General features: G+C 34.4%; 2 protein-coding genes across 3 annotated transcripts; both read right to left on the bottom strand.

The window, feature by feature from the left end:
- Window positions 1-674: 674 nt before the first annotated feature.
- On the bottom strand, window positions 675-2,328 carry LOC128167669 (Ig-like V-type domain-containing protein FAM187A). Its single transcript, XM_052833514.1, has 2 exons — window positions 1,342-2,328; window positions 675-1,101 (listed from the first exon to the last, which is right to left on the bottom strand). The coding sequence occupies exons 1-2, from the start codon at window positions 2,322-2,324 to the stop codon at window positions 687-689; spliced, it is 1,398 nt and encodes a 465-aa protein (XP_052689474.1). The 5' UTR covers window positions 2,325-2,328; the 3' UTR covers window positions 675-686.
- Window positions 2,329-7,695: 5,367 nt separating this feature from the next.
- LOC128167668 (sodium/calcium exchanger 3-like) lies at window positions 7,696-22,364 on the bottom strand. Of its 2 annotated transcripts, XM_052833512.1 has the most exons (11): window positions 22,120-22,364; window positions 16,563-17,269; window positions 14,247-14,482; window positions 13,376-13,578; window positions 12,922-13,154; window positions 12,546-12,778; window positions 11,675-11,698; window positions 10,057-10,162; window positions 9,182-9,360; window positions 8,404-8,733; window positions 7,696-8,050 (listed from the first exon to the last, which is right to left on the bottom strand). In XM_052833512.1, the coding sequence occupies exons 2-11, from the start codon at window positions 17,236-17,238 to the stop codon at window positions 7,808-7,810; spliced, it is 2,463 nt and encodes an 820-aa protein (XP_052689472.1). In that variant the 5' UTR covers window positions 17,239-17,269; window positions 22,120-22,364; the 3' UTR covers window positions 7,696-7,807. The 2 variants fall into 2 exon arrangements, with proteins under 2 accessions (XP_052689472.1, XP_052689473.1); XM_052833513.1 differs by lacking the exon at window positions 11,675-11,698 and having other exon boundaries at window positions 22,120-22,362.
- Between the last annotated feature and the right edge of the window lie 1,467 nt (window positions 22,365-23,831).

Here is a 23,831-nt window from a genome sequence, read left to right as displayed (position 1 = left end):
CAATGTAACTGTGAAAGTACATGTATAATGTGGGCAAAAATAATTAGCCGAAATTAAATTTTCTATATTATCCAAATATAAATGTATAATATATCATATGAAAAATAAATTTCAATTTTTTATCTGCCTGGAAATAAATTACAAAATCATGTTACCGTAAAAATTTTTCTTGGCAACCCGACATGTAGTTGAAGTCAATCAAATTCTTGAAACTTTTGATTTCATTTCATTCAGGAACTTGATGAAATTTAGACTTTCGTAAACAAAAATAATTCCACTTGCAGAAACTCTAGTTTTACAGTTGCATTTTGTATCAGAAAATAATTACATGCACCACGTAGAATACACATACAACGATAATCCCGGAATTAATATACTTGCATGTGCTTCAGAATTCCCAGAGTGACATGCGCGACTGGGTTTGTAACACATGTGGATAAGGGTCGCAAATCTCTATATCAATACAGAATTTGAAATCGGGGTTTCGGGAACACGGAAGATAAGAATTTTTTTCCAGAAGAGACCCTTGTCATAGGTTTTAGTTACCGAGCAACCCAGACAGTTCACCCATTATTGAGTACCTGATTATATACTTATGATATACATGTAGACTGTCTTATTAATTCCTCAATTAACTGTTGTTTTCTCGTTTTAGTAAATTGAAAGAAAAAAAATTAAATACATTTTTATTTGGCCGTCTTTTTCTTCTTTTTACAAAACACACATACACAAATAAGAAATATAGAAAACACAGTCAAAAATAAACCGGAATATGTAATATATTCTTTGATCTTTACGTCATTTCTTGCATCTGTGACAATGACCTTGATAGTTGCTATGTGGACTTTTGAGCTCCAACAGTTGTAAGATGCCGTGTCGGTCATGCGCAGGCGCCGGATATGAAGCCTATTAATGGAATCCAAGAATACTCGCCCTCGAGTTTGCCGTTTTATTGTCAAGGGATTCAGAACAAGTGTGCCATTTTGCCAGCGAATTAAAGACTTGTACTTCTTGCTCCTTGGACACGATAGAATGAGATGCTTGTTGATTGGTTCATAGAGAACACGACGAATCACCAAGGGAGGAAGTTTAGGTTTGGACCTGAAAAAAGTAAATTGTACAACGAAATTTGTATTTTTCCTCTTATTTCTAATACATGAACTTAATTTGAATATTGTATATTTGATAAATTAGAGGGAGAGAAAAACAGAATAAAATTACATTAACGATATCATTTTTCAAATATATTTGATTTAAAAAAAATACCACCTATTTTTTTTTAAAAGAATAGGTTTATATACTCAAGAAATGTAACATTAATTGAATAAACAAATAAATTACCCGAGAGAATAAAACCCCGCCTCTAATACTTCCGTTATGTTGCCGCTTTCGTCCGTGACGACCGTATACCCCGGTGTGGTCGGACATGCTTTGTAGCAATCCGCCATGGTCACTTCGCTCCGCCTATTCTTGATCCGCTTGATGGATGCAATTTCTTTAGAGAGCACGGTTGATCGGCAAGGTACGCCATCGGGATACAGTTCCATGATAGGAAGATCAAACGGAAGGATCGGCTGATCTTTTTGGATTTTGGTGACCATGCACAAACCTACCCTCTTTTTGATGCTTTTCTTGTTGCAGTCTTGACATTCTGTCCATTCAGACCAAGCAGTGAAAGCTTTAATGTTGTGATCCACAAGGGGAAAATCACCAAGGTACTTATCTTTGCCACTCTCAACGTCCTCGTATTTTGTTGTCTTCAGTCTTTCTCTGAACAGCACGTCCAGTTGGTATATTTCCTCGTACTCTCTGTAGTAAGTATTGATACAGAAGTACTGACCCGCATCCAACACGTCCACGGGGTCAATAATTAGATCACGTGTTTCGCTGTCAATTCTGACCCGCCCGTCGTCCTTACTCACGAACTCAAAGTCCGAGTCCTGAGGTCGAAGTCTCTGCCAGTCTATTATCTCTAACTTTGTCAAGTCCTGATCAGGTCGTTGGCAAAGGTTGCAACCCAGTCGCACCTTCTGGCCTTCTAATGCCAGTAGCCCGCGTATCGTGTTTTCAAGAGATTTTCTTTCTTCCTCGCGTGCATTTAAACATTTATCATACGCCTGAAATTCTTCTTCGAAAGCCTTCTTGATCGCCTCTTTGGTACGAAAGGCTTTACCAAAAAGCTTCCTCTTTACCCTAGAGCGTCCATGGTCTGCTTTATAAGGACTAATTCGCTTCACAAACTCTTCTAATTCAGATTCTGTCACATAACTGTCAATCAATGAATACGATATCGAGAGAATGCTAAAAATCACCAGCAAATTCATATTTCAATATGTGTCATTATGTCGTCTGGTATGTGTGTTAAATGACGTCATTTATTATTACGTCATAATGATGCACGAAAAATGAATATTGGTGCCAAAGAGGGTACTGAAATATGATTTTAGAGTAGACGTATACAATTAACACATTTTTGAACAGCAGTATTATTCTGTTTTATCATACTATTTAATATGTTTTACAGTGCTACCGTTGTGGCGAGCACAGCAAGAATTACACATACATGTACATTGCATCAATGTCAACTTAGTGTTATTAAGTTATCAACTAACATCAAATAATGAGAGAGAGAGAGAGAGAGAGAGAGAGAGAGAGAGAGAGAGAGTTATAAGATTTCTAAGTTTTAAAATTCTTACAAAATACATATATTTGCTTCCACCTAAAACCGTTCTGTAATAACTATTGGAGTGAATTGATCAGTCTGTAAAATTTATTTTGTGTTTAATTTGGTCAAAATTGTTAACGATAAATACAGTATTATTTTTTTTTGTACCTTGTTGTTATCTGAATTTTATTTTTTTCCTGGTTCATATTATTATTATTCTATTTATTTATTTTTTTTTTTTTTGCATTCTAACAACAAACGTTGTATCCGTGCCCCCGGTCCCTATTTGCAGGTGTGTAATTTCCTATTTTCAAATATAATGGTTTGACAATATGCAATATCTGTATAGATTTTTTAACTGTTTATTTTTTCTATTTATTCTTTTTTTCAGTTCAAGATGACCTTTTTTTTAATCTTCCCTACTAGTTACTGTACATGCATGCAAATTTAGCTTAAAATTGGAGCGAGATGATAGTAAAGTATGGCTCTTGCTAGTATATATTTAATCTCTATATCAAAACAAAAACAAATCAAAGTACTGAAGAACTGATGGGAGTTGATTTTGTTGATGTTTATTTATTTTAAAATCACTGATGTGTTATTTTGCATGACAAGTACATGTAGTTTCTAATTTGAATTGCGCACATTTTTGGGAGTTGATTTTTAATCAACTCTCCTATGCAGTCACGCGGACAAACCGAAAGTGAAACAGTGTTTGGACCTCAGCACAAATCATTGCTCCTGACAAGACTTAGTTCTTGAAAATAATTGATGAATTCGATGTAATGTATGCTAAAGCATTGTTTTTCAAGGAAACTTATTAACAAATACCTTAAAAATAGTCAGATTTTAAATGGTACGAACAATTTAAATATTTTTTGTAGTCGTGTGTATTCCTACGCCAGAGTTCAATATAGTCTCGTTCAACTCGACGCTCGGCTGTCTCCGTAAACCCTTGTCGGAGATTTACGGTGTCTGCCGAGCGTTTGGTTGAACGAGACTAGAGTTCAATATAATTAAAAATAATTGCTTGGATCCATACAATTTTCGAGAAATATTTCTACCACTGATACATAGTTTGATTAAATTAATTTTATCTTTAAATATTATTTAACATGATTCATATGGAGGTTTCTCGACATTTTAGTCGAAAAAGTTCAAAAATTCGTATTATAAAAATATGCGTAAGTCAAATTAGAAACTACGTATACATGTACTTGTCATGCAAAATAACATATCATTGATTTTAAAATAAATAAACATCGACAAAATCAACTCCCGTCAGTTCTTCAGTACTTTGATTATGATATGGATTTCTCGACCAAACGCTCGGCTGACACCGTAAATCTCCGACAAGGATTTACGGAGACAGCCGAGCGTCGAGTTGAACGAGACCATATTGAACTCTGGCGTAGGAATACATACATGTACGACTACAAAAAAATATTTAAATTGTTCGTACAATTTAAAATCTGACTATTTTCAAGGTATTTATAAATAAGTTTTCTTGAAAAACAAAGCTTTAGCATACATTACATCGAATTCATCAATTATTTTCAAGAACCAAGTCTTGAAATTTCAATGATTTGTGCTGAGGTCCAAACACTGTTTCACTTTCGGTTTGTCTGAGTAACTGCATAGGAGAGTTAATTAAAATCAACTCCCAAAAATTAAAAACTTCATCTGAGGCAGGTATCGCAGTCTATACTTAAATTGTTATATATTACACGCATTACAGATGTTTGATCCACCATCGAGGTAATTATAACGCGAGAGCACTGTGATGTCATTCATGACCTGTTTTGTCTTTGTTTACGTTTCTCGACTCAAAACGAAGGTATGGTAGCTTGAAACAAATCTCTTGGGTCTCGCCAAAGCTTTTTCAGTACTCAGAATGTGTCTTCAAACCTCAAGACATCGTTAATTACGAGTTAAATGTCGGCCATTTTTGGCATAGCACCACGGGTGAAAACATTATACTCTGTCTCGAGTTTTTGCTTCCACCACTTTTTGCTTGATATTTCAATAATAGTAAATACCTTTGTGTTCAAACTACGTTCATCCACTTATATGAAAAATGTCCATATTATCTGTTTTGAAACGCCCGCTCTACCGCTTCAGGTTTCAATACACATCCAAAAATTGAAAGTCTACGGAGATTTTGCATTAGATCAACCATTAAAAAGCCCGGATGATAATGTTAAAAAATTGCGCGATGTATTCCGAGTGTATTCCGAATGGAGAAAAGATGTAAACATTTCCCATTACAAATCTCCGTAAGAAAATTGTTTTCGTTCCTGTGAAATTTTATGAGTGAAAAGGGATAATTGTTCAATGAAGATATCTTGGATATATTCCCTTTCATCGATTTCAATTGTATTTCTTTCACAGGTATGTGTATTTTTATTAGACAGATTATAGTGAGCATTATGGGACGTAGACAAAAAATTTTGTTTGATGAATCTATAGGTTTAGATCGTTCTTTTTCCTGCGCACACTGGTTCTTACAGCTCGCTTCGCTCGCCGGCGCTGCTCGCCGGCGAGCTGCGCTCGCTATTATATGCTGGTAACTTTAAAAAATATTTCTATTTAATGCATGATAGCGTCCACAGCCGGATCTGTTTTTACCAGGAAGCAGTCGGTCATTGGAGCTTGTTTCTGTGGAGTTAGAAGATGTTAAATTAAAAAAGTAATAAAATCGAGGAATTTATAAGTACCTGTACTAGTATAATACATGTATATACCTGTGTAGTATGAGTGTTATATTATATATATATATATATATATATATATATATATATATATATATATATATATATATATATATATATATATATATATACTTAAATAAATAAAACAGAATGCGACAGTCCAAATTAAATAAATTGTTTACTGTTAGCGCTTTCAGCCATGTCGGCTCTTCAGACTGTCTGAAGAGCCGACATGGCTGAAAGCGCTAACAGTAAACAATTTATTTAATTTGGACTGTCGCATTCTGTTTTATTTATTTAAGTATTTTTTGCTGTACCAAGGCTTTATTTATCTACACACACACACACATATATATATATATATATATATATATATATATATATATATATATATATATATATATATATATATATATATATATATATATATATATATATATATATATATATATAAGCACAAACATTGCAATAAATCTCAAATTGACATATACCTGCCCATAGTGAATGATATAGATACATATAAAGCACAAGGAATTTCATTTTTGTTGGAGCTCCATATATATTTTATATATATATAAAAACAAGTAGTAAATAAAATTTTAAATTTGTTATAATCAATGGTGTTAAATACAAAATTGTCTGACCACACAATGAATTGAATTAGAGCGCTTATAGTTGTTGAGCTATAATTTGTGTATATTTGTCGAACACTTGTCAAAAAAGCAATCATATATAATTGTTCTGATTGATAAGATCCCACTATTGTACAATTTTCACAAGAAACTTACCTCAGTCATTTATGGGACACCTGCCGATATAAATGTTGATAAAAGTACATCCTTGAATTTTCAATTTCACCAACTTTGACCAAGAACATGTTTTAAACATTTTTGGAAAGATATTCATTGTAAAAGCCCGGATAACGGATTCGAACTCATGACCAACATATTCGTAGTTTACGTTGTAACTCATTGCGATACCCTTCTATTTACCTATTTTTGGAAATGAGAAAATTTAAGAATTATACTGAATTTTTATTGTTTTAAGGGACTCTGGGAATTCAATGTAGGCCTAATGCACTAGTGATTTAGTGTTGAATGTATGCTTTGTACAATATAGCAGTGTTAGATATTATGGTTTAACGTTGGAATGTTAAGTTTTACCCATCCCCTGCAACCATACTCATGAAAATCAAGGAATTTTTATCTTTTTTTATTTTAGAAAAGTAGACTGCTCTGATTCATAAAAAAATCAAAATGGCGAAATCGACTAAATATTCAGGGATATATGATTTTTCACTGACTGATGGCTGCTTATGCCTACTCTTAGACTGTGGTTTCCTTCATTACCATTAACCATACCGTTATGGTATAGACCACTTCTAAACAAACCAGTCAGCTGCCATTAGTTGCGAGTCGTCCTTCTTGGCAAATGTTTCAGTATTTTTTGTGCCGGTGTGTGTCTATGTACAGATGTACAGATCTACTATACGAATTGTCAGAAACGTCTCAAGAAAGGTAAACAAAAAGAGAGTGGTAGACACCCAAAACAAAACAAAAGGATTTAATAAATTGGTGAAATAAGTTTAAGTAGAACATTCTACCAGATACAATCTAAATTATATTGACAAGGCCTGCAACGCATCGCCATTTTATTACTTCTGGTCTTGATCGGAAGCGTCGAAATTTTAAAACTGTGCTCCTTTCAAAATTTGTTTTATATTTTCATAAACATCTTATTTTTGGTTGAATCGACACTCAACTACATGTACTTCCGATATTTAAAATAGATCGAAATGGTCGGAGTTACGGGCCTTGTTGGTTGTGTTGGTTTTTTATATTTGGTACATCGATTAAAATTACGAGCGTCAATAATCAATAATAACCTTAAAATTGCTCAATACAAACGTTACAAATTGAAAATATGAATTTGTTGGGTATTGTCTATCATGTAATGATAAAGGTATAAATTTTCGAAGAAAATCAATACTATTTTTACATACTCTAGAATCGATCGATGCTCAATCCTATTAGGTGAAACCTTTTGCTAAATCGCTTGAATAATCATCATATGCAAATATTTCATAAAAACTAATTCTGATCAAGGCATCTTTCTCGCATCTAATCAATAGTCTGTCAGAAATCAACACTGTTCCCATCGATCATGTTGACATTATCAGCTTTCGTAAATTATTCAACTGAATTCAAATACGATTTAAGAATTTATTTTCAAAGTTGGCAACTTTCAGGCGACATCCTCGATAGCTCAATTGCATTTCCATAATGTAGCAGTTTTCTAAAAACAAAGCCCAACAAACTCTTGAGATATAAATTATATATTTTAATTGATTTCAAACATAAATAGCAGATATCAACAAAGTAATGAAATATCACAGACAGAATAAAAACCTCACAGCCGAACCAGCGGGTGTTTAGATGTTCACTTCTATGACTTTGTAAGCTTGTAATGACGACATAATGACGTAAAAGATCCAAAGGAAAACCAAAAATAACCCTGAAGCGTATTTAGGCACCTTAGGCCCACCCAGTTCTCCGTTTCCGAAAACAGCAAGCCTCCGTCGAATGAATAAAACCAAAATGGCTAGAATAGCACAGGAAGTATATAAGATGACGCTAAATACCAGAGTGTCGGTAGGAACCTCAAATCTTTCGCCCTGAAATAGCAAGGGTGTAAACTGTAAGGATCAGACAGTTCAAGGATTTAATTACAACAGTATAAATGTTTTCAGATATGCAAATATCCCCACTGCTGGTACTCTATCACACCTATTATTCAGTTTCAAAGGAGGGCATCGGGACAGCTAGAGCACTTTTCAAAAGAGTCATTAGATCAGACCATTTCACTTGCAAATGCTTTTTACGTGTTTCGATTTGGTTGGCTTTTCGCGTATTTATTAAGAATTTATACAATTTTTAAATGCTTTTAATCAACTCAATGTACAAAAAAAGTCTTCATGAATCATTTTTTTCTCCACAGAATAAAACACATTGATAATGAATAGCTTGCCTTGGCCTCCCAGTAGATAGAGGCGATCAGCCAGGGAAGTCCTAGACCAAGGAAGACGTTGACAGCGTTGCTCCCGTTAATGTTACCAACCGAACTATCGGCTGTCTTTTCGTTAATGGCGGCCAACTTGCTGGCAAACGTATCCGGCATACTGGTGCCCAGGGCAACGAAAGTGATGGCAACCACAGTTTTTTCCAGACCGACCAGACACCCGAAGATGCTTGCCAGGTCGGATATCAGGGCTGTCATTAAACCAATCAATATCAGCGACCCGATAAATGTCAGATAGCCCCCGGCAATGGACGGAGGGGGGATGAAGGCAAATAAAACCTGCAAATTTGAAATATGAGAGAATTTTTAAATTATCTTTTGTGTACTTTAAATTGAAGATCCGTTTTCGTTAATTTAAAAAATCGATTATTTGTAAGCATTTTATGAAATTTTTCGTGTTATTTTCAAATTATTTTTTTATAAAGGTGTACAGTCACATGTTTAGAACTGTGAAAAATTGACTGACTTGTACCCTGTCCAATTTGTATGCAACACAACTTGAACACTGCATAGTTTTTCAGCTTACGATAATATGACAACGGAAGGACAACAACGGTCCAAATCTTAAAACATACTAAAGCTACTAAGCCCTCTCGTAAAGATAATGCAAAATATTCCATTGTGATGTGATTAGAAAAGAACAACTCTTTTAAGTGAGATAGAAAACAAAACGCTTCTGAATATATACACCCTAATGCGTTAACTCCTAGGTTTTACTGAACTCTACCTTCCAGAAGAACGATATAAAATGTAAGATGTAATCGATGACCGTCGCGTTTTCCACGTCTCCGCCATTCACGTTCATGGCTTCGTTGAACTGCTCCTTCCATGACGATGTGTCTAATCGGAGTCCATCTAGGTTTTTCTTTGTGTTATTAGCAATTCTTGAAACAAGACCATCAAATTCTGTGAATGAATTCAAAACAATTTTAAAATAGTCCTTCATTTACATCTGTGAATGTATTGATATCATCAATTAAGTTAATACGGCTGGTTTTAAAACTCCATTCAATTTAATAATGTATTCAATAGATGTATTTGATTAACTTAAATATTTATTCATTTCTTGTTAATCTAACGTTATTTAGATAAGATGTTTTTCAATTAATAACTTCATTTTTTTAAAACATTGAAACATTCTGAAACATAGTGGTTTGTTCGTCTGTTTAGTATATTTTCTTTTGTGTATTATTTATTATGTTAAACCATTCACGGCGTTTGGCAAGAAGACCGATAAACGATTAATGAATCGCGTGAACATTAGACTCCCCCCTCCCCTTTGTTATTTGTTGTTATCGTAAAGCCACACCCATCAGTGCTTAACTCTATCTAGAGACACTCTTCGACAGAAAATGCGTGGGTTTTTTTTTCAATTAGATTAAGTGAGCTGGTTAATAATTCGCCGAAAATCCTTCTATCAGTGATCATAACTAAAGCGAGCAAGAAAAATCTAATTTTAACAATATCATTTTGGATCCTTCGTGTAACTATCCGTTGTCATAGACTAAATGTAGAATTGATATGATATTCTGTTACTTATATAAATAGATACCGCTGCGATTGACAATGTTTTTAAAAAAGATGTTATGCATTAAGTTGTACCCGTATCATTGACCAGTGTTACAATGGCTTTGCTGATCTTTCCGATGGCCGATCCAGTTGATGGCGAGAACAATTCCACCTGAAAACTGTGGTCTCTCTCCATCACCTAAAATCACAAGAAAGTGGGTGGAAATCATGGACCAAAAAAAATTATGTTTAAATAAAGTTCACGGAAGATTTGACAAGCAATGCTTTGATAAACAGCGCTTTAAGAGTACAACACGGGTGTTCAATACATGTACTTAGTGCAATATACTGCGTGTTTATCAGCTATATGAAAACAAAACATAATTTATATAAAAAAAAATGTAAGGAAATATTTCCTTTGAAAAAATCTTGGTGCTACAGACTACAATAGTGAAAGGTTCTGAGAATAAAACGTCACGTGGTGTATATGTCACGTGACACTTTGACAGTCTAACTAACGGGCATCAAAGAAATGATATTTGTGAAAGATGACAATAGACACGAACTACGTAGATCTAAACTAAAAAGTAAGTAAAATCTATTTTTAAGTTCTATGACTGTGTTCTAATCGTAGATTGTCTCGGTTCTACGATGGTTGGAATGGTCTGGTATTGAAATATAAAATTCAAATAAGAGTATGAAGAACATATTCTAATAACTAATAAAGGTACATGTAAGCAAAAATGGGCACCCCAGCTGTCTTGTTATTTTAATTGATACTTAAGTTTGCAATTGGTTCCAAACAGTAACACTTTTGTTGTTAACTACTAGCTTTTGAAATGTCTTAATTACAAAAAAGCAAAATAGTACAAAAAAGTAAGTCGTTTCTAACTTTTTTTCGTGAATAACAACTGTTCAAAATTAATGTGTCCAGAACCAAGTACATGTACATACTCGCTGTTAATTAATCTAATCACTTGCAAAACAGGATGAGGATAACATCTTTTCAAAATGGTATTTTAAAGAACATGGGTGAAAACAAGGCGCGTTGTCGTACACTGTAGTTGTAAAATCGTAAATTGCACTTTTAGATTTAAAATATATATTTATATCTAAATTAACGGTTATGATAAAAGCGTGAAAGAGCAAAATTGTTGTTTGTTAATTTAAAAAAAAAAACACAGAAAAAACCTCACACACACAAATAAAGTTTTTGTTGAGACCGTACGCTCTTAATTATTGTATAACACCATGATCATTCAAGTCACATGAACGGGGGCATTAGAATAGTAGAATACAATTGGACCATTGCTCTACTATTTTATCAATTGAAATATGTTATACTTTTAATTATTTTTAATCTTTTCAAATATGTGGAACGTGAAACCACTCTCAAAATAAATTAATAGATTACACTATATGAAGATATGAATGTGAATACATAAGTTCACATAAGTATATTACAAAGTGCATAAATCGTTGATTATTTTTTATTAAATATATCGTTGGATTTTAGAAAATAATAGATTTCTGTATTTGTTTGTAGCACTCTATTCGTCTTTTTCGCCCATGTTCTTTTTTTTTTAAGTTCATCAGCAAGGAATGTGTGATATAAAGATAAAATAACAATCTTGGGTAATTAGAAACATATAAAACAATTGACCTTTAAATCTGCTCACAGCAAACTTAAGAGTTGTGTCATTATTGTTACCTTATGACCGCGTCCGTCATGAATCTGATTGAATAAAAATGATAAGTGTGATGAAATGATGGAATGAGAAGTAATAAATATCATAAGACCTGTTGGGAATACTATAGGTAAATAGGTTAAAAATATATGTAAGAGCAATTTTCATCGGCATTTTGTGATACGATTCTTCTGTCTCATTGTGTTAAAACAAATGTGCTTGAAAAGAAAATGTGACAAATTGTGTAGAAGTCAATTCTGCCTTTGAATTCTCCTAATGGTATTTGCATATTGAAATATAATGCTATCTCACTGTGTGGTTTTGTTTCTGTAACAATCCCAAGTGGCTAAAACCACAAATTGATTTTTATCTATGTGAAATACATTTAAGTATAAAGTATTTTTACTTTACCGATTCGTCTAGATTTTGCGTAAAATAAATAGTAGTTACCAAAGAGAAAATTTGCATTATATATGCTTAACGATTTTCTTGCCAAGAAGGACATCAGTGCTGCATGACTGAAACAAGATATGAGAGTTACCGGAAGCAGCTAATGAACTATTCAGAACAATCGATGATCCATGTTTGGCTTTTTTATTTCAATACTCGCTCAATTTTGTGAATCAATATACGTGATGTGTAAAATCTTCCCTATGGAGTAAGTGAGCAAAAAATTGATCTGTCAGCGACCTATATTCGACTCTATATATAGGATCGTGTGTGATCATTAAAAATTGAGCAATGACACTTCAAAAGTTAATGCTACCCTGGAAACGGCGGAGTGTTCTAACGAACAGGTGTCCTAAGCAGAAACCTTTTAAATGAAACTTCAAATAACCTTATCAGTACGACATGGAAACATAAAAGTACGTGTCAAGTATAAATGGCGCTTACATTCGTTTCCAATATTTTGAGGTTGATGGTCTTGCTGGTTTCGCCATGTTCAAACGTTAGCGTCCCCTCTCCCCCTATGTAGTCCTTGTTATGGACCGCGGTCAGGTCCTTGGTGCGCCACCTTACGGTCACCAAGCCGTCCGCACCGTTCACGCGGTTCACGTACACTTGAGCACATTCGTTGCTTTCTCTGATGATGTAGCTTGGCTTTGAAAACTCTAGCTTACCAGGTTCTGCAACGAAAATAAAGTATTTTACATCAAAAGTACATTTGAAGGTTTCGTTGTAAAGTTTCAACTTCAATGCTTTTTATGATAACAATGCTTTATAATTTCGAGATCAGCTAAACAATCTCTTTCGGTAGTTTTATTCTCACCATCATCATTGATAATGGTTATTTGATTTATGGCCATTTTCCCGACCACAATATCCTTCGATTCGTGGGGTATACTAAGTTTGACGAAGAAGATTTCGTCTGGTTCCCACTCGTCGTCGTCAATGATTTCTATGTACACCTCTCGCAACCTCTCGTTCACGGCAAACGTGATCTCCTCTTTCAAGGGTTTGTAATCGCTCCCCGCCTCGGCGGTTCCGTCGATCGTTTCAACTCTGTAGACAGAAAGCTGTTTTAATGACGTGTACATAAAAGTGAATTTTGTTCAAGTTTTTAGGTGATTAATGTAGTACTAGTACTGTAAAAATGATAATAAAACCCTGAAGTGATAATTTAACCTTTTCTGATGTTGCGCAGATTTGTTTCAATTTTAAGACTTCGTTTGATAAATAGCGTTTGTTGTGTCATGTAGAGGATTGTATGACTAATAACGTACAAGACTGTGACGGGGATGTCTACTTTGCCGTATCTTCTTATTCCCACTCGGACTTTCCCCTCGTTCTCCAGGACTGCTACGGAAGACGCCGTAAACTCCACGACAGCCCTAGTTCCACTTTCGCTTAGATCAACTGTCGATACGTCGATATTTTCATTCATATGTTGTTCGATCTCCTTCTGCCGGTTAATCTTGTCGTATAACTGCAACAACCAAATACATGATTATGACTGACAAGAGTAATCAACCTCGCGTGATTTATCATCATCATGATATATACACATACTAGGCGTTTAACATAACGTTCGTATACAGCAAATGAACCATCTTTCCCGGATTCTGCCTTTAAATTACTTCTCAGTAAGCAGTAGGAAACACGTAGGCTTAACGTCGCTATAAATTAAGAAGGAAATGATTGCGTGTCAGGGGTACCTTTTTATGTCAGTGGTACCTGTTTGTATCAAAAGTACCTGTTTGTGTCAAAGGTGCTTGTAAGTGTCAAGGGAACCTGCTTGTATCAGGGTACTTGTTTGTGTTATGGTACCTGAATGTGTCATGGGTACCCTGTTGTGTTGGGAGTACCTGTTGTGTTAGGGGTTACCAATTGTGTTAGGGGGTACCTGTTTGTGCCAGAGGTACTTGTTTGTGTTAAAGGTTCATGTTTGTGTCAAAAGTACCTGTAAGTGTCAATGGAACCTGTTTGTATCAGGTCACTTGTTTGTGTTAAGGTAACTGAATGTGTCAGGGGTACCTGTTGTGTTAGGGGGTACCTGTTGTGTTAGGGGGTACCTGTTTGTGTCAAAGGTATACAAGTTTGTTTCAAGAGGACCTGTTTATGTTAGAGGGAACTGCATGTTTGTGTCAGGGGCACCTGTTTGAGGGTGGCGTTGATCTTGGGGAGCAGCCGGTGGCCTCCTGTAAGGCCCCTGACGGCGTGGACCCGGTACCACCCAGTGTTGTGGTGCTGATGCTCCTGGAGTTGTCTGGTCAGTAACACGGTCGCCTCGTCCTCTGTCAGGTCTTTGTGGTTCCGGCTCAAATCTTTCGCCATGTGAATGATGTCCACCGTCGCTTCTGATTCGTCATCAGCATCTATCTTACTAAATTCTGCAATAAATCAAAGGTTTTTAAAGTGCTAGGTTAGGTCAAGCGAAAAATGCATCCCTGAAAAAATGTAGATATATCAACAATCTCTATCTATTGGAGTGTGATTATCAAAAGTGAATGCTTCGGCAATAACTACCAGTTTCATATATTCAAGGCTATTGCAAATTAACCGGAAATCAAGTTGACATAACAGTGTACAGCCAATGGGAGCTTCGTGTTGAGCTAAAAAAAAAAGACCGATGCCGGAACTTATCTTTTAAGTCTACATAATTAAGATAAATATTTGATCATAATGTAAAATGTTTTTTGCATCTTGTGTATCCTTCTATAGTAAGTCACAGCGGGCAGTTAAGTTACAAACATAATCAAGGTATGGAATTATGGCACAAAGCGAGGATGATTGAGTTAACATCAGGGGACTATGTGATGGCAAAACGGTAAACGAGATAGCAGAGAGCAATTAAAAGATTATCATTTTATTTGCAGCTGATACCTTCTAGGACATTAATCGATCGAAGCTGCAGGATAAAAAAATGTTTTTGAATTGAAACTTGATAATATCCGTGTTTTGATGCAGAATTCTGTTAATAATTCAAGATATCATGTCTAACTGAAATACAACTAAGCTGTCAAATTTCATTTCAGCTTTTAAAAGGGTGGGATAAAGACAATGAGGATGCAGCACTTCATCGTCATTAATATGATTGATATGTTATTACAATTTTATTACTGTAACTAAGCTATTTCAATTAAACTGGACACATAAGGGAATCATTAAATACACTAAAAGGACAGGTGCGTTTAATTTTCATAATCGACAAAATTTAACTGTTCATAAAAGTTCGCACTGCCACTTCATCATTAATTTTTCAGAATCAAGTTTTACAACGAAGGTTTCCATTGGTGAATTTTAGCAAACTGCGAAATCTACTTTAAATATTTCCAACTAGTTATCCCTACTTTGCTAATTCAAATTATGTTGCAGAATGTGGCAGTTTGTGGGGGGGGGGGGGGGTGTAATAAAAATTAAGATGTTCTTTGTTCTTCGTATATCAATATGGACATTCATCAATTAACCACAAAGTCAATATTTAAGCTACTAAATGTGCTTTTAACAACAATTGTTGTAGTCGACATATTGCTAAATGGCATGAACTCAAAAATTTACCCCCCCCCCCAAAAAAAAAACCCACATCTTATTGTTGAAAGTTGAACGAGCGATCTTACTTTGATGGTCTTGGTTCGAGATACCAAAACTATTAATCTGTGGGTAATGGCGTTAAAGAAGCTTATTACGAAGAAACCACTGCTAGTTAAAACCCCGTCGACTCCCCTCCCCCTCCCCAAAAACAATCTCCCTTTATTGTCAACTATTTTCTTAAATGACACGGCAAGGTTTAACTTTTCTCATTTTGTTTTTTTCCCCATTATTTTAAAGGGGGGGGGGGCTGTTTGGCTGGCGACATTTAGATAACGTGGAATTCATCATCGAATCATGGCTGAATTAATCAAACAAAACCAAATGTGCTTTTTGGACTTGAAACAAATGCGATAGAAAATAAATTTGGCATGGAATAAATATTTGCTCTTGTTTATTTTGCGTTACTATGACACTTGCACGTAAAACTGCCTGGTCCTGCCCAGCTCCCGACGACGATTGCTCCGTCATTTGACTAATTAAATAGTTCAAACAGGAGAGTCGTGCTCTCTGTGACGTGTCTAACTCCGCGTACCTGTGCATCACCGTTCCTATGTCTACGTCAAGGGAATTCAAGCTACAGAGGCAACATAATGCGTCCGTATTCTAATGAACTTACGCAAAATCACTCTACAAGAATATTTAATTTAAATTCTTCTGTAGACATTTTGACATTTAATATACCTGTTTAATGTCATTTTTTTACGTAAATGGGGGTAAGTATTTCCCTTGACAAGCATCTTAAGATACTCACAAGGGACTAGTTATCAACAGAAAGATACTCACAAGGGACTAGTTAACAACAGAATGATGCACACCATTATCCAAACATGACCGGGTGTATCGTATAAACTCATTGTCTACTCAAGATGTACATCTTACCTATCCCTATCTCGAGTTCTGACGAAGTTTTGTTATTTTTCTTGCACCAGCAACCTTTGTCTATACCAAACGCTGTCACCACTAGGACGGGAAACATACAGAACGTCACGACGCTCTCCCAGATATCGACCACGCCCGGCGTCACCAGCTTCAGAACTATCAACATCCAAATGTACGCGCACATGCTGAAACACGTGCATGTAACGTATACAGGAATGCTCTTAATCACGCGGTTTTCTCCATCAGGGACACAAACGATACAGATTCCTGTGATGACGAGAAGGTTAAAGGCCGCGGAGCCCACTATAGTTCCAGGACCCAGTTCACCTGCTTTGAATTTGTTTCCAACGATTTCAATAACTGACATTAAAATTTCGGGAGCACTTGTTCCAAACGCCATTAAACTTAAATTTGCAACTGTATCATTCCAAACTTTCACTTCAACAAATTTGTCTTCTTTTTTCTCAGCGTTAGGAATTCGAATAAGCTTTGTTTTACTAGTTATTTTTTCAATTCCACACATAAATGCATCTGCGACAATAGACGTCCCCAGAAAACACCAAAACATAGCTATCAGGTAGAGAAAAATTCGTAACCCCGTTGACCATGTGTATTCGCTCATGACGGGGAGTAAAAGTCCTTCATAGGAACACGTGTAGTTGTAGAGGTCCACCATTCTGACAAAGTCTTAGTGAAGGTAAAACCGCCTAAAATAAAAATAACAGTACAGAACAACTATTAACCAAATTGTATCCATTTGGGATATTAGTATAAAGCGCTATTTGCAAGACTCAATCAATTTGTATAGATTTTACTTGGCAACGATGCTACAAACTAAATGTTATGAGGGTGAAAACTTGCTATTTCATTCCACAGGAAACCGAAATGGGGGCTGAATTTAACGAGGGAATTTATTTCTGTTTTAACGACCCCCAAAGAAAGACAAAAGGCATGAACAGGAATTTCTTCTTTTCTATTTCAAAATCCTGAAACTGAATTATAAAATAAGAGAAACGGTTCGATAGTACGTCCGCCAGGGAAGTTTGCAGGTTTGATAGCGAACCATTAACACGATTAATAATTCAACTATAGAATATCTGTCGATTTTATTGCGACGTATGATGGCCAGTTTATGGAGCTTAATGGCCAGATGCTGACTGTTAGGCACATTTGAATAAATAATCGTCATACCTTCTTAGATAAATGTAAATAAGTGAAATAAACAAATGACTTCACGATTATAAAAATCAGTACCTTTAGTTGTAAATGACTTCGTCGGTAAAAAATAATTATTGTTTTAAATCCCAATAAAACATTAAGGCTTACTATGCATGCATTTCACTTACAACCTGTTTGAAGGTATATAAGTATCTTTATCAAAACGGTAAAAATGCAACAACGGACTTGGGACGCCATGTGGTGAGAGTCCTTATGAGGTTTGGTTAAATTCTAGAATTGATTTTTTTCAGTCGGCATTTAAACAATTCACATCAGTTAAGAATAAAATGAAAATAAACACAAACCTTGCTGTTTTATTTACAAGGATCCTACAGATTTCATTGAATTCGATGAATTTAATATTTGCCATACTTCCTATGGAGAAACAAAGCTGTACTGTCTGTTCTACAACTCCCAGACGGCGTTACGCAACAAAGCCGAGGATTACTGTACACTTTCTTTGAAATGTGTTAAAGTTGCTTTCTTCTTTTTGAGGGTCTAAATAGTGATTATACCTAATCATTACTTACTGATTTTTAAATGCAGATCGGATATATATTGCCTTGTTTGTAACGATTATAAACGGTTACCTATGTACATGTATATAACCTATGATATGCACGTGTATTTTGGTAATGACATTACAAAGACAAATTTCCTAACAACGGCCAAATCAAGGGGTTTTTTTTTGGGGGGGGGGGGGTGGTAGAGAGAAAATGGATGGATTTTAAGGGTTTCAGATCCTGATTTTAAGGGACGACCTCTTTTTAATGCTTTTGAATGATAGCTTGTGATATTTTGCATATTTTATAGGAAAATGCAAGTATTTTAAAATTAAACGATATAAAGAAAAATATATCAGTGCTTTGGTACCCTACCGTAAGCTTTCAGGAGGAAAAAAAAAGAAAAAGAATGAAAAAAGAAATCTCTAATGTTTTCAACCAGTAGGAAACTTTACGTTACGGCAGATCTTAATAATTTACAGATTTCCAACTCCAACAATGTTCTAAATGGAATGACTAAAATTACAATTTGTTAAAGTATATATGTGATGCATTATGAATTACGTGTTTCGTGGAAAACTAAAAACAAACAATCATCATTGATTAATATCATGATGCCGATGATTTACGACGATAAAGAAGTCACCATTCAAAAATATTATACTATTTAAGAACAGTTAGTGTGCAATAGTATCTGCAAACAATCCTTAGTCACAAATATACATTTATAACTGTTATTGGTTAACAGACTGAGTATCAAATAATGATCAAATAATGGTAAGCCGTAATGAAAAGGCAACGTTTTTATATGAATTGCAATAATTTATATTTACTCTGTGAAAACAATCACATAAACATAAAAGAAATAAAACAGGACAAATCATTGCAAAAGTACCATTTAAAACATCAAAAATTGCTTTAAATTGGTTTATTTTGTTTAAACAATATAATGCTTTCTTTGGTGATTCATGCCGGATATGAAGGTGGCGGCAATGCAGAAAAAATACTGTAATTTTTTTTTGCAATGATCGCTACCTTCATAACCAGCATGAATCAAGCATTTGATTGTTTATATTTACATCTTTCTCTTAACAAATTAATAAATTTATTGTAAAAATTAAGTTAAATTAACTAAATAACTCTTAATGTACATCAGTACGTAAGCTAAAAGAAACAGCCAAATCGTCTCCTCTGGGAATTTGAGTCTGGCATTATCATGATTATTTCGTGCAGCCCGTGAGTTTTCTTAGGTCGCTGTATGTTTTGACCAGTCGATAAACGGGCAGTCCTGTCAGCTACCATAGAGCTATGAATTACGATAAGTTTCCTTAAGAAATAATCGGAACCATATTCGGTAGATGTAAATACAGCATAAAGAAAACAAGAAATAGGGAGTTTCTTACTGAAGTTCATGAACTTTCAAAAATTCAAAACCTAAAGAAGAACAATTTACTTGTCATTTTTATTTAAAAAGCTGGATTTTTTTCCCCAGCGAAACTAGTCTTTAACGCTCTTACCATTGAGCCAATGAAGTCAAAGCAAGCACAAAAACTTGTTTGCTCTGCAGCATTGGGTCTACGGAGCTTTATCATTAAAACAACAAACTGCATGTTTCAAATTCATATTTCTAACATAAAGTTGGCCATCGCCACCGCGCATTTATTGATTAAAGATAAGAAACATGCAATATTAAAAAAAATATTTTAAGTACATGAATTTAAAGTTTTCTAAGTTGTTTTTTTTAAATGAAGTAGCAACTAAAACAGGGTATATCACAAAAAATATTCCAGTTTTAGTGCCAAATGAAGAATACCAAACATGAAGTCTAATTTGGAACCCAATGTTGAAGGGGAGTAGATTGTAGAAAGAAAGGAAAGTTTCCTACGTCTCTACTCGGGAAGCTGACGTTAACAAAGGCACCTATAGCTTAGTGGAAAATCTTTGGTAAACATTTACATACAAAAAGATAAGATCTTTAATTAATAATTTATTTTTTTATAAGCGCTTATGTTGCTGAAAAATGCACATTGTTGACAAAACAACCAAGAAAATTTTACATTTTTATCACGACTATACATACTAGCGAAAATGACACTAATTTACAATTATGACATTCATTTACACCAGTTTATCTCCTTGATATATAATATTATTGGCATTATGGAGAGGGTTAACGTAGACATTGCCTATCGCCCAATCCGTTTGAATTTCTCGATAATATATGTTTAAAATTGAATTTAGATATATAATTATCAAGGTCTTTCGTTTCCAACGGAGGACGTCATTGTTTTCGCATAAAATATCAAAATATTTACTTAGTATATGATATGATGTTATTCAAATTTGTAAAAAAAAAAAAATGGGGACAGAAATAAGACCTTATCGCAAATTGTATCGATATTTCATGGTGTAGTTTAAAAAAATCCGACGGAAGACCTACTAGATCGTTTCTAGTTGCTGTTTTTTTTTTCCATCATCTCTATTTCATTATCTATCTTCTACATTATAAGAAAAGCCTTAATAGGCACTTGTTACTAGTATCTCAATTGAAGGTACTTGATACATTTTAGAACGGGTTTCTAAAACACACAACGTGGTATTCTTTTAAGGTTATATCAATACGTATCAACTATAGTAAACCCCAATATTTTGAAATATATACATCGTAAATAGAAGGTTAGAATTGGTTTTTGAAAGAAACCATATCATTGGTAAATTGTATTACTTTCATATCGCTTCTTCTCTTAACATGTTTTCAATTCTGATTTATTTAATTAAATACACGTAATATGACAGAGTTCAATTAAAAATTGTAATCAAAACACGAGAAAAAGGGCACATATGGGAGCATGACAAAAGTACTAACAAGAAAGGAAGATCAATAGACTACCGGTATTAATATGACTTCTCTCAAACAGTCAAAGGAACAACCAAACGTGGCTGACATATTTGAATACAAAGTAAGCAATGGTTACAGAACTGTCTTGTCATTGTATCCAATTGCACCAAGTAAGGAATGTTTGTTGTTTGGCATATGTTTATGAATGGAAAATATATAAAGCATCAAATCCGGCAACGTGTTAATGAAATGACAATGCAAGTCGTAAACAGAAATACTCATTGCTTACTGATTTTATATTTTTTTCATAAAGAGGTTTATATCATTACATTATACCGGAGTTAACAACACATAATTGCAACGGAATGTAACTCGATTATTTCTTCTGGCAGCGGAATTTACAGGCTTCGAACAGACGGAAGTTCTATAAACGTAATAAACTGGTCACGTGTTCCGGAAACCGACCCAAACACATTTCATTTTTCTTAACATCGACATGAAATGGCCTTGGAAAAAAAGAAAGGAATTTTGATGTCAAATATTGATTAAGGTAGTTCGATATCAAAGTAATTGAGATTTATTTTCGTGAAATGACGTAAAGGGTATGTTCTAAAATGAGCTGTAATAGAATTAATTCTTTTGTAAATGAGTGGATCTGCAAATAAATGCAAGATATTTTGTAGATTTATAGTGCGTACCTTTTTTCTTTCCTATTATTTTTGGATACTTTTTTGGTTCCTTTTAATTGAAAAATTTTTATATCTAGCTTTGGTATGTGACTTATCGATGTACATATCTGCAAGTACAAAGTAATTTTTATTCCAAGCCGTATGGAAATTCGATGAAAATGTATAATTAAGCGTAAAGTTAAGAAATTTTAAATTCACTTCACATAAAAAAAAAATAACATAATCATTTTCAAATTGACTGTCAATAAGATATGGTGATATTCATAAAAGTTAACGCAAAACTTTCCTTCACGCCGAGAAAAACTTACCGTCTGGAGTTCTAAGTTACTGATCCAGTAAAACTTTTACAATGGCAGACGTCGGGACATTTTCTTCGGGTCGTATGACAACTGCACGCTTATTTGAAATGCTGCGCTCGTCACTACAGTTTGGTTTCGCATGAAAAACCTCTAAGGTGCTGAAGATAACATTCTGCATTTTGTTGATGAACTAACCATAGCGACTGGTTAAAGTGAGAGTGGCATCTCTACATGGACTCTGGCGACAATCGATATGTTCGCGTACCCGGCTTCTGAGCGCGGCCCTTATACTTACTTAGTTTAAATATTTGATCGTTGGTCTGGCACTTCGCATCATATCAGCTTATTCTATCACAAAGGGAGATGGGCAATCTCGATAAAGATGCGATTTACAAAATGACATCACCACTTTGTCAGTAATCAGAAATCGATTAGATTTCCAAACACTGTTATTGATCTAATGAAATAGAATTAATGAACTGGGAAACTTGAGGAATTCCACTATTGACAGTCATTTTATATTTTGCAACATGCCGTTTGAGAATTGATCATTTTTTTTCCTCAGTGGTTCGGGGCACTCAAAGAAGTCTCAAAGACGTTGATGTGAGGAATTCCAGCATCAATAAAAAATAGTCAGAGAACGGATGCATTAACCACAATAACACACCTCTTTAAAGGCTCTCACTTTGTCTTAAAGGTAATATAGAACTATTCCTCATTTCCGTCAATAACGAATAACATCTCTAATGCACCAGTTGAGATGGAAAGCAATTCTTAAAAGAGCTACAGATTTAAATCCTAGAGACGCCGTTACAAGCAACTCAAAACATTGATTTCTTAATATATTTTTAAAGACATAGAAAACTGAATATTATTGGATTTGAAAAACGCTAAAATCTGGAATTTTCTCCTACTAGTACTATCGTGCATCGATTGCAACGAGAAACGTCTGATTTACTAGTTTTCTAATCTACAAATTTTAAGATTTCTTTTGTCTACGCCGATCCGATAGTTTCAAAACAGATAACTTATCTACCTTCCTCAAATTTGGGTGATCATATCGACACAGATAACATATCTACCTCCCACAAATTTGGGTGCTCATTTCGACTGCTTGGAGTACCAGAGTCTCTCTATGACGTATTTAACACTCAAAAAGGTTGACGCTAAGACATTCCCGTTATCATTTTTAGACGCCATAAATCAAATCAAGTTTAATATCTCGTGACGATCGCTTCAGTGCTACACGTATCACCTACAAATTTCATTTCATTTGTGAATCATTTTATTCATTCTGTCGTGGAAATTTCAATCAACATCAATGATTTTATTAAATCTATTAGTAATATTTGAATAAATAACTTTTATCTTTTGTTAGCATAAAAAAATATGAACTTTTTTAGATTCGCCAATTCCATGACACCGACGAATAGAATCATGAAAACAATGAAGTCTTCGCCCGATTCTGTCCATTTACTCTACTCCATATAGGAATCTGAAAACATTACTTTGTGCAATATTTCCCAGAAATCAGAACAGTGCCCTGTTCATTTGAAGGAATGAAAAATTATCCTAATAACTGTCTAATATCATAGTATGGAAAAAGAAACAGGAAAATGGGTGGTAAGTCTGATATTTCTAGGATATTTCTAAGGTATTCTTATGGTCACAGTTTCTTTTTTGCTACAGATAAAGAAAATATATTGGCTTGGATATTATCT

Source organism: Crassostrea angulata, chromosome 10, assembly GCF_025612915.1.
Source record: "Crassostrea angulata isolate pt1a10 chromosome 10, ASM2561291v2, whole genome shotgun sequence".
In the NCBI taxonomy this organism is placed as follows: domain Eukaryota; kingdom Metazoa; phylum Mollusca; class Bivalvia; order Ostreida; family Ostreidae; genus Magallana; species Magallana angulata.
Note: the sequence above shows the minus strand (reverse complement) of the source record. Positions and strands in the feature narration are given on the sequence as shown.